At 42.3% G+C, this 12,011-nt stretch overlaps 1 protein-coding gene across 1 annotated transcript; it reads left to right on the top strand.

Moving 5' to 3' along the window:
* The first annotated feature begins 4,198 nt into the window (after positions 1-4,198).
* WNT8A (Wnt family member 8A) lies at positions 4,199-10,742 on the top strand. Its single transcript, XM_029583895.1, has 6 exons — positions 4,199-4,269; positions 4,378-4,411; positions 4,608-4,746; positions 5,967-6,092; positions 7,013-7,155; positions 9,771-10,742. The coding sequence occupies exons 1-6, from the start codon at positions 4,199-4,201 to the stop codon at positions 10,332-10,334; spliced, it is 1,077 nt and encodes a 358-aa protein (XP_029439755.1). The 3' UTR covers positions 10,335-10,742.
* The last annotated feature ends 1,269 nt before the right edge of the window (positions 10,743-12,011 follow it).

Genomic DNA, 12,011 nt, shown 5'->3' with positions numbered 1-12,011 from the left:
ACTTATCTTATATGCTGGCATTAATTAATGCTCTCTCTCTCTCGCGAGCATATAAGGTAAGTTTGTGTACATATACATAAAAAAATTTGAAGCAAAGAAGGTTGATTGACCAGTAGTGCTTATTATGATGGTCCAATTATTATATCTGGTGTTGTTATATTGGGAACAACTTTGTACACTGGTAATATATTAAATATAAGAAGTGATCTGGATAGATATTACTGTAACCATTACTGATTCCAATCTCTCTATGAAAAACCATATATCTTCTGCTGTTAAATCTTTTTACAAATTTCCATTACTAAAAAAGGTGGAAACTTTACCTGACCATCAAAATTTTCATTCTGTTATACAGTTTGGTTTTGAACTCGCTCTATAACTCTTTATATCTCGGTCTGCCTGCAAATGTAATCCGTCCTTTACAAATAGTGCAGAACTCTGCCACCACCATTTTCACAGGAGCATCACTACATGACCAAATTACCCCAGTATTATATGCTCTCCATTGGCTTCCTTCTCTCTACCATTCTCAATATAAGGTACTATCTAGCATATAAAGTCTTCTTAATAATGATTTGTCTGTATGGATGAGCTCTACTTTATGATTCTACAAACCCTCCAGGTAGCGTACCCTGGAGGGTTTGTAGGATCTTACGCGCGTACCCCCCGAAAACCTACCCCAAACCCCCCCTGCGCACGCCGAGCCTATTTTGCATAGACTCGGCGGCGCGTGCAAGCCCCGGGACGCGCGTAAGTCCCGGGGCTTGCATGGAGGGGCATGTCTGGGGCATGCTGCGAGTGACGCGGCGTTTTGGGGGCGAGCCGCGAGTGACGCGGCGTTTTGGAGGTGGGCCCGGGGGCGTGGTCGAGGCCTCCGGACCAGCCCCTGGGTCAGGTGATGGCGCGCCAGCAGCCTGCTGGCGCGCGCAGATTTACGCCTGCTTTCCGCAGGCGTAAATCTGCCAACAAAGGTAGGGGGGGTTTAGATAGGGCCGGGGGGGGTGAGTTAGATAGGGGAAGGTGCAGGGGGGTGGAAAGAAAGTTTCCTCCGAGGCCGCTCCGATTTCGGAGCGGCCTCGGAGAGAACAGGCAGCGCACGCCAGGCTCGGCGCGCGCAGGTTGCACAAATGTGCACCCCCTTGCGTGCGCTGACCCCAGAAATTATAAGATACGCGCGTATCTTATAAAATCCAGCGTACTTTTGTTCGCGCCTGGTGCATGAACAAAAGTACGCGCGTGCGGAAATTTATAAAATCTACCCCAATATGAAAATATTTGTGAGGGTAATTTCATAACAGCCTGCATAGCGGTAAAGTCTGTATACACATTGTTCAGGCAGACTTACCAAACATTGGCACATAAGTTCACTTTGAAAATCCTCGGGTAATTGGCCAGGCATATGCACAAAGTTATGCTTGCTCCAAGCAGGGCGTAACTTGTGCTGGGTTAAATTACGCACATCCTTTTTAAAATAAAAAAAGAATGCTTGGAAGTCATAACTCTGCTCCCGGAACGCCTCTCCTCCGCGTGCGTAAAAGGATTGCGCAAAACAAGTTACATGCGTGCTCTTACGCACACACTGATCCCCGGTCATTTGTAGAATAGTGCAGGGCCCCCCCCCCTTATGCACTCCCACCCAGGGAATACTTGAAGAGAAGCCCCCATGCTCCTGGGGTCTTCCAGCACAATGATTTTCTTGGTTTGATGAACCCTTCCTTTCATTGGTTTTGGGAGAGGCTCAAAAAAAAAATTCCATTGATTGGAAAAGTTGAAAATTGGGCTTAAAAAAAAAAAAAGGAAAGAAAATCCTAAGGCTCTCATTACTTAATAAAAATTCTAAGCCCCCCGTGGGGGTTTGAAAATTACCCTCTGTAAATGTACATAACTGCTACAGACCACTGAACTTTACATAAATACAATGAAATGTTGCTGGTTTTTATCACCTTTAGCATTTCTTTTTTTCTTTTTTTAACAATTTTTATACTTTGGGTTTTTTTTTTTGACCCTGTAGTTTCCTTCTTATCTTTTGGGCTTCCAGTTTAAATCGGAACTGGAACTGGGATCCTGGAACCAGGAGCCTCCATTCACAACTACCTGAGGATTTCTTTCCCCACTTTATGCCTATCCTCTTAGGATTGCCAACTCACTCCGAGTTGACCGAATAGGCAGATCCAGTCCTGGTGGTGCCCCCTTTGCATGCATGAAGTTGAGCTCTGATTTTGTTCCCATTGAGTTCCCTCAGAATTACAATTCCATGCAAGCAAGGGGGCACCACCAGGTCTGGATCAGCCAGTTCAGGTCAACCTGGGCTGGGTTGCACATTGCAGCAATGGTTCTGTGCCAGGGTCCATGCACCAGGGCGCCTTCCGGACCCCTGCAGTCACGGCCCTTTGAATCCAGCTTTAAGCAATGGCCATGGCTCCCTCCCTCCCAGGATGGAGGGCTGTGAATGCTGCCTCTGCAGTAGTCGACCTGGGGAGTGGATTGCACCAGGGACCTTCTGCATGGCAGTGCACTCAGCCAGCCCAATTTTTTATACTGGATTTTTTTTTTCATTGGTTTCCTTTTTATTTTCACTTTTTTTTTTTATTGTTTTTCTATAAATTACCCCTGATGTCAGTCATATACCAAAACATAGCCATATTTAGGCGTTTAATTGATTGTATTTTTAGAACTGTCTCTTATATTTTCTTTTTATATAGATATAACTTTGTGGTGAATGATGATTACATTTTTCATATTTTGTTGATTTTGGTAATTTATTTATTTCATTTGCACTCTATGGGATACGGCAATGACATTCGTCTCATGACACTTTTTTCTCATGCTACTGAAAAGATATTCAGGTCAGCTCGGGGAAGAGGTCTGTGGAGAGAGTTATTCTTGTGGATCACTGCACACTTTCAGGTTTCGAGAATAGAGAACCATAGGGGTGAATTTCCAAAACATTTACGCGTGTAAAATTAGCAAATGCATGCATAAGTAGCTTGTATTGACATAGAAGCTATTTTATAAACATCACACGCATGCGAGTATTTTTGGTCTGTGCGCATTTACACATGGAAAAAAGTGGCCATCTAGGGGCGTTCTAAGGTGAGGCTAAGACATACTCGCACAAGTTGCTATTTTATAAGAGACTTACATGCATACATTTGTCAACTTATTTGCATAATTTTACATCTAATTATCTCATGTAATTGGTATCATCTATTGTTTACTCTTGGTTGGGTGGCCGGTCTGGGTGCTGAGGGGGAGTTCAGGGTGAAGAACTAGGAGGGTTTCAATGAGCTGGAGAAGAACTGGGCGAACTGATGGAGGTTTCAGCAAACTGGTGATTTCAATTATGTGCGTGTCTGTTAAAATATACCGATTTCCACCCATAAAGCAGGGTTTTACGCAAGCAATTTTTTTTTCGCGTGGAAAATATGCACGTGTATGTTTTTAAAATAGATAGCAAAAGTACGCACTTTCAATGCATTGCAGATATTCGTGCATAAAGGAAGCATACACACATGTTGAGGTAGACGTACACGTATTTTATCATCTGCGTGGTACCTGATTTGCACAGATGATAAAATATTGTAGTAGATCTGCATGCAGCCATATACGTGCATATATAGGGCCCCGCAGAATTGCTTGAAATGTACCCTCATAGCGCATAAAAAGAAGTATAATACAGTCTCACGAAATGTACTCGCTACTTGGTACTGGAAGGAGCAGCGCAAGTCGATAAGGCACCTAACACGCATTCATTCTGTGCAAATTATTTTTTCAAAATAAAGACAGAAAAGGAAAGAGGTAAATACAACTAAAAAGGAGGGACACTACAAAAAGAAAAAGAGCTTGCAATTGTCTTGGTAAAGGAAAACCTAAATCCTTTAGAATGTTTAATATAATTAAAAGTTTCCTATTGTAAGGTAAGTTTCCGCTAATTCATTGGCGACTCGGGGTGGCAACGCCTTTTGAAGTGCAGCTGTGGGCGTCTCCTTGCCTTACTTTTGTCACCTATTGGCTCCAGCCCTAGCCTGCCTCATAGGGACATTAGATAACAAAGGAATAGCATCCCTGTCATCCAAGCGCTGCAATATAAATATCAGCGATGTTGGTTGCCTTGTAACCTCGCTTATTCTAGTTTTCTCTCTCCCTTCCCTGGGAAGGAGCTTAGTGAATCGGCATCAAAATTCAGGAACTTACAGTCATGAAAAACATCCAGCTGTTCAACTTAACCAGCTTGGGGATATTTTGCGTCATCTTCACTGCCTCCGCATGGTATGAGGGCGACAGAACCGAGAAAGTCGCATTTCATTCATTTTTTCAAGATTGTGAATTCTCTGTAAACTGTGGGATTTTCTCTCCCCCTCCCTTCTTTAATTGTAGGTCTGTGAGCAACTTCTTGATGACTGGACCAAAGGTAAGCTGCGCGTTATGAGCCCGAAGATATGCATCACTGTAACCTTTAAGAGCATTCAGAAACTCATTGCATGCACCTAGAAGAGGTAAAACGGATCCGAAGGGTAAAAAAGAAGCTAATGTGGTTATGACTTCTGACTCCAAAAAAGAGCCAACCTGGCGGTTCTGACTTTATTTGTTTTCTTTTAACATTGAAGGCGTATTTAACCTACTCTACCAGCGTGGCAGTAGGCGCGCAAAATGGCATTGAGGAATGCAAATTCCAGTTTGCCTGGGAGCGCTGGAATTGTCCAGAAAATGCCCTTCAACTTTCTACTCACAATCGGCTTAGAAGCGGTAAGTGTGAACTTTGCACGCTTTCTTTTTTTCTTCCAGTTATGGGAGATGTAGAATACAACCCACGTGTTGGGTTCGTTGATGCATGCATGGCCATCAATCTCTGCTCGCATCTGACTCGCGCTCTGTTAAAATGAGCTTTCCATAATAAGGACTGAGGGGTTAAGGAGAATGTAATTAACCAGATCGACCATGCCTAAATCTGAATTCAAAGGGCCATACTCTACCTCTGATTGCTAAGACTGTTATAAACTATGCCCATTTAGAGTGTAAGGTCTTGGGGGAAGGGACCTGCGCACCTTTGTAACTTGCTTTGTAGCCCCTCTTCTTCGTATGAAAGCCAAAATAAAATAAAATAAATATTGTACGCAAATTCTACTAATGCTGTAAGCTGCCTGTGTTAAAAAAAAAAGTCCCAGTTTAATGTAATTTAATTTAATTACACAGACCATTCAGTAAATTGTGCTTGCACTGGATTCATGGAAGTCCTGGTGTCCTGCAGCATAATTTCCCTATGTTCTGGTAACTTTTAGTAGCCGCTGGCAAACTATTGGTGAAAAACATGCTAAAAGCAACTCAACTCCTACCACATTTTCCTATTGCAGTAACAGAAATATTCCATAAACTGAACAGTCAGTGCAGGGATGGCATGATGATCCTTCGTATTTTATTAATGATCTAGCCATGCAGGAGAGAGATGAAAAATCCTTTTTCCTACCTGCTCATGTACCTGCCTCTATTGCACTTTTTAACGTAAAGGGACTCAAAATCCGAACACACCCTGTAGTGCATGAGTTTGGAAATGGAATCTGTTGCACGTTGCCTTTCTATTCACCTTATATATACAGCCAGTTAATTTAATTTGGCTTTGATATAAACCAGGGCACAAGAGAACAAGTTACAAATGGGTGCCAATCCCTGCTTCCCACTCTAACAGCAGAGAGGTTGCATTGGGCGCCTTCCATTTGCCTGGGAATTCCAGCAGGACCCTCGTCTGATTGACTGACTTATGACTTTTCTCACAGTCTTTGCTCCTGGGGACGGTTTTTTTTTTGTGAAAACCCTGTAAATATTTGCCCTTTTTTGGTGGGGGGACTGGGAGAAAGAAACCGATTCCTTTGGTCCCTGTGAAAGTAACTGGATGCTTTTTTTTTTTGTGGATTTTTTTTTTTTTTAGTTTGGAAGGGGGGGTTATTTTTTTCTCATTCCTTTCATTCCAGCTACCCGGGAAACGTCCTTTGTGCACGCCGTCAGCTCTGCAGGAGTCATGCACACTCTCACCAGAAACTGCAGCATGGGAGATTTTGATAACTGCGGCTGTGATGATTCTCGAAACGGGCGCGTTGGTGAGATGTGTTATTATTATTATTACCACTACAATTATTATTATTTAACGCTAGTATAGGCAGAGACGATCGTCATTTCACATTAGGGTTTCATACGACTAAATCTACCCTGGTTATTAGAGCCCAAAAATACAGTTTTCTTTTAAATGCAGGACGCTGAAAAAAAAAAAATTCATATGCGTTAAATGATTGCTTTTTTTTTTTTTTTTCAAGAGGTGGTTTTTGTTGGCATTTCATGTTCCTTGGAGTTTATTGATGCACCTTTTTTTTTTTTTTTAAAGCCTGCTTTTTCACCGACGTATTCAGCAAACAAAGCACCCGAAACAAAATATGATCGCACACAGCAAACTACATTAAACGATAGACGTATTAATCACAGACGAATCATTCTGACGTTTATGGAAAAGGGAACGCTTTTTATTTTAAATGTTGGGGGAAGTCAATCAACTATGTTCTCTCCGTTTTGTAGCTCTCATTTGAGGGAGCCTGCCGCATGAGATTAAAAATGAATTTTCATTGAGCAGTTTTCAAGGATTATTTTCCAGCTGCTGTACAGTGTATTCATAGGAGAGACCACAACAAGCTGAGTTCGCCAGTATTTTAGGAATGATTAAACTTAAGAAAAAAATTATGCATCTAAAGTTACAAAAGAAATAGCCTGAAATATAGCTGCCAGCTCTGTGGGGTGCAGTGGGTACTCGAGCAGTCCCAGTATTAAGCAAACTCGTTAATTGTGTCAAGGCAAAGGTAGTTTGTGTTTAGCACTCCCCAAGTGAGCATAGAGGTCCAAATCAGTAACTTGATGGGTTTCTCTAGCCAGACCATTAAGTTCCAGTTCATCTGGAGATAGCACTGGCAAGCATATAAAACGCGATATTAATTCATTGCTTTTGGTTTGGCTTTCTTCTGCTTTGCTTAAGGTGGCCGTGGCTGGGTCTGGGGTGGCTGCAGTGATAACGTGGAGTTTGGAGAAAGGATTTCCAAACTGTTTGTGGATGCTTTGGAGACGGGACAAGACACCAGGGCGTTAATGAATCTACATAACAATGAAGCAGGCAGGCTTGTAAGTAAACATATACATAGATATGAATACAACATAATATCATAGTGTGGTCATTGATAAACAGCGAGACAGATATGTTTTTAGACATGGGATGTCTTCTGGGGCAGAGCTACTTGAACTGACCCCACATCTCTAGATTTTTGTCTGAACTGAGCTCCCCATTAAGGACAGTTTTACTCTACTGATCACAAACTTGATTGTACTTCACCTGCACTCATAGTTTTGAATTGCCAAGATAAAATCAATAAATCCCACAAGGTAGTAGTGGTTTCCTCATTTTGAACTTGTAGGTTGGCAAAACAAGATATATGATTTAGCAATTATACCATCAATCTCTTCAGTCATAGAGCCAACACTTTATAACATGTTTTAAATGGATCTTTAAACAAAATGCAATTTTCCGTATAGAACTGTTTGAATGGAAGGAGCATACTGGGGGTCTTTGCAAAGATGTGCTTATATCAGAAACAGAATATCCTGACTGCAGATTAAATGCATAAAATGCCACATGATTTTGGATTACGTTTGCAATGTCTAATGTCTGGCATTCTAATTTACAATTGTTTTAATCTATGTTTTAATTTTTGTTATAATTTTCTATGATTATATATATTGACCTAGTCAGATATGCTTATATTTTAGGTCTTTCAATTGATGGCCCTTGGTAAGGGCCCTTAAAGTGGCTGATTGAATTAGGAACTGATTGCGTGGGAGGTCTCAAAGGGTAGTGATAAATGGAGTTCTCTCCTAGGAGAGGGGCATTAATAGTGATGTGCTGCAGGGATTTGCTCCTGGACTGGTTCTTTTCAACATTTTCATAAGCAAATCTACAGCAGGACTATTGGGATTGGTTTGTCTTTTTGCAGATGATATCAAAATTACAACAGGGTAGACACCCAGGAAGGTGTGGGAAACATGGGGAGGGATACAGTGAAGCCTTGATGAATGGTCTAGAGAGCATGGCACTAAGACTTGATGCATCTGAGCTGCAAAAACGCAAGGGAGCAGTACGGTATAGGGGATGAAATTCTTCTAAGCAAGAAACAAGAGCGGGATTTGGGGCTGATAATTTCTGAAGATCTTAAGGTGACCAAACAGGTGGATAAGGCAACAGCAAAAGCCAGAAAGATGCTTGGTTGCACAGGAATTATTATTATTAAAAAAAAAAAAAAAGGATGTTATATTGCCCCTATATAGATCCTTGGTGAGAGCTCATTTGGAATACTGTGTGCACTTCTGGAGACCGAACCTTCAAAAAGATATAAACCGGATGGAGTTGGTCCAGAGGGTAGCTACTAAAATGGTCCGTAGCCTTCGTTTTAAAGCACATAGGGACAGGCTTAAAGATATAAACATGTATATCCTTAGAGGAAAGGCGGGGATACAGGAGCTATGATAGACATTTAGATACCTCCAAAGTATCGATGCACAGGAAGCAGGCCTTTTCCAATGGAAAGGAGGCTCTGGAATGAGGGGGTCATGTGATGAGCGTGAAAAGGGGGGTGGACGCAGGAGTAATCTAAGGAAATATTTCTTTACAGAGAGGGTGGTGGATGCATGGAACAGTCTTCCTGCGGAGATGTTTATTTATTTAAAAATGTTTCTATTTCACGTTACAGAAATTAATCTATGCTGATTACAATTAAAAAACATTGAATACTATTACATGAAAATAATACAACACATAAAAAAAAAAGTATCTTAAGAATAACATAAAATAAGGATGAATAGTGCTAGCTCTGCACCAGGTATTTAGCCAAAATAAGGTGGTGGTGGTGGTGAGAAGGACAGTACCTGAAAGCATGGGATAAGCACAGGGGATCTCTTCAGGGAGTAGTAGGCCTTGTAGAGCTGAGTAGTTGGTATGGATGGGCAGACTAGAAAGGCCATATGGTCTTTTTCTGCTGTCCCGTTTCTTTGTTTTTCTGCATTGTCATGGCATTTTATTATTTTGCTTTATTATGTGCTATTAGTTGAAGTATTTTATTGATGAACTTTTCTTAATTATGCTGTTAGATGCCTTGAGCATCTCTGAAAAGATGGAGTATTTACTATCAGTTCAAGTCACTGCAGGAGGCTTGAGCCTTCAGGAGGCGAATATCAGAGTTTTCCCGGAATATTTATTGTTGTACAAGGAAATAGGCAATTACCATTCAAGCTATTCTGAAACTCCCAAAAGGTTCTTGGGAAGGGCTTGAAAAAAGATATTTGGAGTATGTAGGTGCTGTACGTGGCCTATATCCCATATCGTGGGCTCCAATCCTCTGGTTCTTGCCCGCATGGAATTTCTTATGCTCTGTAAGCAAATCCAGGAATGAAGTAAGATAGAGAGGGAGAGGCATCTGCAGGCTTCCCGGAACATTCTTGGAGCCCAGCTGGCCCTTTAAGTGGACTTGGGTCTGAAGGAGATGTTGATATTTCCTATTGGTGTTGTTTCTGCAAATTTCAGCAGGAGGCTGAAAATAACAAATTGCAAAGGGCTGTCTTTTAACAAAAAAAAAAAAATTCCACAGAGAATTGATAGAAATCTTTTTAAAGAGAGGACTATAAGACTAGGATTTTTTATTTTTATTTTTTTAACTGCTTTCCATGTTTATGTTTACTATCTTTTGCAGGCTGTAAAAGCTACCATGAAAAGGACTTGCAAATGCCACGGAGTGTCAGGGAGCTGCAGCATCCAAACCTGCTGGCTCCAACTGGCCGAGTTTCGAGAGATTGGAAATTACCTGAAGATCAAGCACGACCAAGCGCAGAAGCTGGAGGTGGACAAGAGGAGGATGAGAGCGGGAAACAGCGCAGACAACCGGGGGGCCATAGCAGAAGCCTTCACCTCCGTGGCGGGGACGGAGCTCATCTTCCTGGAAGAGTCCCCAGACTACTGCGTCAGAAACGTCAGCCTGGGGATCCAGGGGACCGAAGGGCGGGAGTGCCTGCAGAGCGGCAGGAACCTGTCCCAGTGGGAGAGGAAGAGCTGCAAGAGGCTGTGCACGGAGTGTGGCCTGAAAGTGGAGGAGAGAAGGATTGAGATTGTCACTAACTGCAACTGCAGGTTCCACTGGTGCTGCACGGTGAAATGTGAACAGTGCAAGCAGGTGGTGACCAAGTACTGCTGTGCGAAGCGGGAGAAGAGCCCCTCCCCTAACAACACTAGAAGGAAAAATAGGCCCGGCACGAGATAACGCTTAACTGAAAGCAAGCAACACGAACTTCTTACGCACACCGTGGATTCCTTTTTTTAAAGACCATACCACTGGTGTCTTCTCAGACTCCCAATATGTTCCTTCCTATGGAAGTTATTCCTTTTAGAAGAACTTTTAAGGGTGTAGTCCCAAGGGTGTTCTTAAAAAGTGGAATCCACTATCTACGCACAAATAAAAGGCTCGTTTTAAGTCTTGCCTGTAAGTGTGCTCCACATCTTCCAGCATAACGACATTCTGCTCTTTTTATAATTCACTTTCAGCCTGCCAGAGAGATCCTGGGCTGAGATGTATCCCCCAACGTGCAGGCAGAAATCAGTCTGGCCAGTCCAGTTCTTTCTGTAAGAAAAGCCCCTTCATGTGAGGGTGGACGCTGACTCGGGGAAAGTTTCAAATGGGACATTAATGTGTTAATGTGCAAAAATGTGATATGAATTATGGGTCTTTTGCTCATAACACTCAACGTTTAATGAGAAAAAAATGCACTTTTTGAGGTGGGATGTTTTCACAGAGTGACCATATTTATACCGTCACTGCTTTTTTCCACCTCAATTGTTTATTTTTTTTTAATGCATATTAGATTATATAGAAACAGAGAAATGATGGTGGAAAAGAGCCACAAAGCCTATCTAGTGTGGCCATTCCTGATAAGCCTGTTCTATGTATCCACCACCCTTTCTATGTAGAAAATTTCCCTTATGTTCCTGAGTTTGTCTAGAACTTCCTTTCAACTGAAAAATGCTCGTATCTTGTGCATTATTAATATATCTGAGGTATTGGAAAGGATTTTAAGTATCATTGTACAGGGATTATGGTCCAGACTCTGCATCATTTTGGAAGCTCTGAGCCTCTACTCTGTTTATAGTCCTCTAGAGATTCAGCCTCTAGAACTAGACCCAATAGATGAGGTCTCATCAATGACCTATACAGAGGTATTATCTCTTCCTGCACACTGATTATTCTTATGGCTCCTGCCACTGCTTTGTGCATTATTTAGTGAGGATGTGCATTTATTTGAAACGAAATGGGAAATTTTAATGAAATTTTCTATTTCATTTCAAGTTTGTTTTTAATACAAAATGAAAGAAAAACAAATCTTCATATCATTCAGTTCCTTTAGTTTTAAAAGAGTATACTGCCAAAAAGTAAGCATGCCTGGACTTATCTGTTCTTCACAGGAAAGGCACGATCCTTGACTGCGCCTGCCTGGCATTACTGCGTTTAAAAATGGTCTCCGAGGTGTGATGATTGCGAGTCCTTGTACTGTGGTGTGGTTGACACAGCCTAATAGGTGGATCTACTACGCCCACGCCGACAGCTGGCAAACATACCCTGGTCTGGGACAAGCGGGAGTTTCACCTATACCAGCCCCGTTTCCCGCAGGTTGAGCCCTTGGGTTTCAGGGGCTGGCAGGACTTAGGAGGGTCCAGAGGGTGGTCAGAGAGCGCCCAGTGATGGGCTAAGGCTGGCAACAATCAGAGGTACTGGTCGAGGTCTGGGCAGGCACAGGTAGAGCACAGTCAGGGTCCATAGCAAAGGTCAGGTACAGGTGACAGATAGAATTGGCTGGAAGGATACAGAGCAAGGATGAAGAAGGCTGGACAAGGCAAGGCTGAAAGGCAGGACGAGACAAGCGATATGCGCGACACTAAGCAGGAG

This window comes from Rhinatrema bivittatum, chromosome 18 (assembly GCF_901001135.1).
Source record: "Rhinatrema bivittatum chromosome 18, aRhiBiv1.1, whole genome shotgun sequence".
NCBI classification, from domain to species: Eukaryota; Metazoa; Chordata; class Amphibia; order Gymnophiona; family Rhinatrematidae; genus Rhinatrema; species Rhinatrema bivittatum.
The sequence above is the reverse complement of the archived record's forward strand: the minus strand, read 5'-3'. Positions and strand labels throughout refer to the sequence as shown.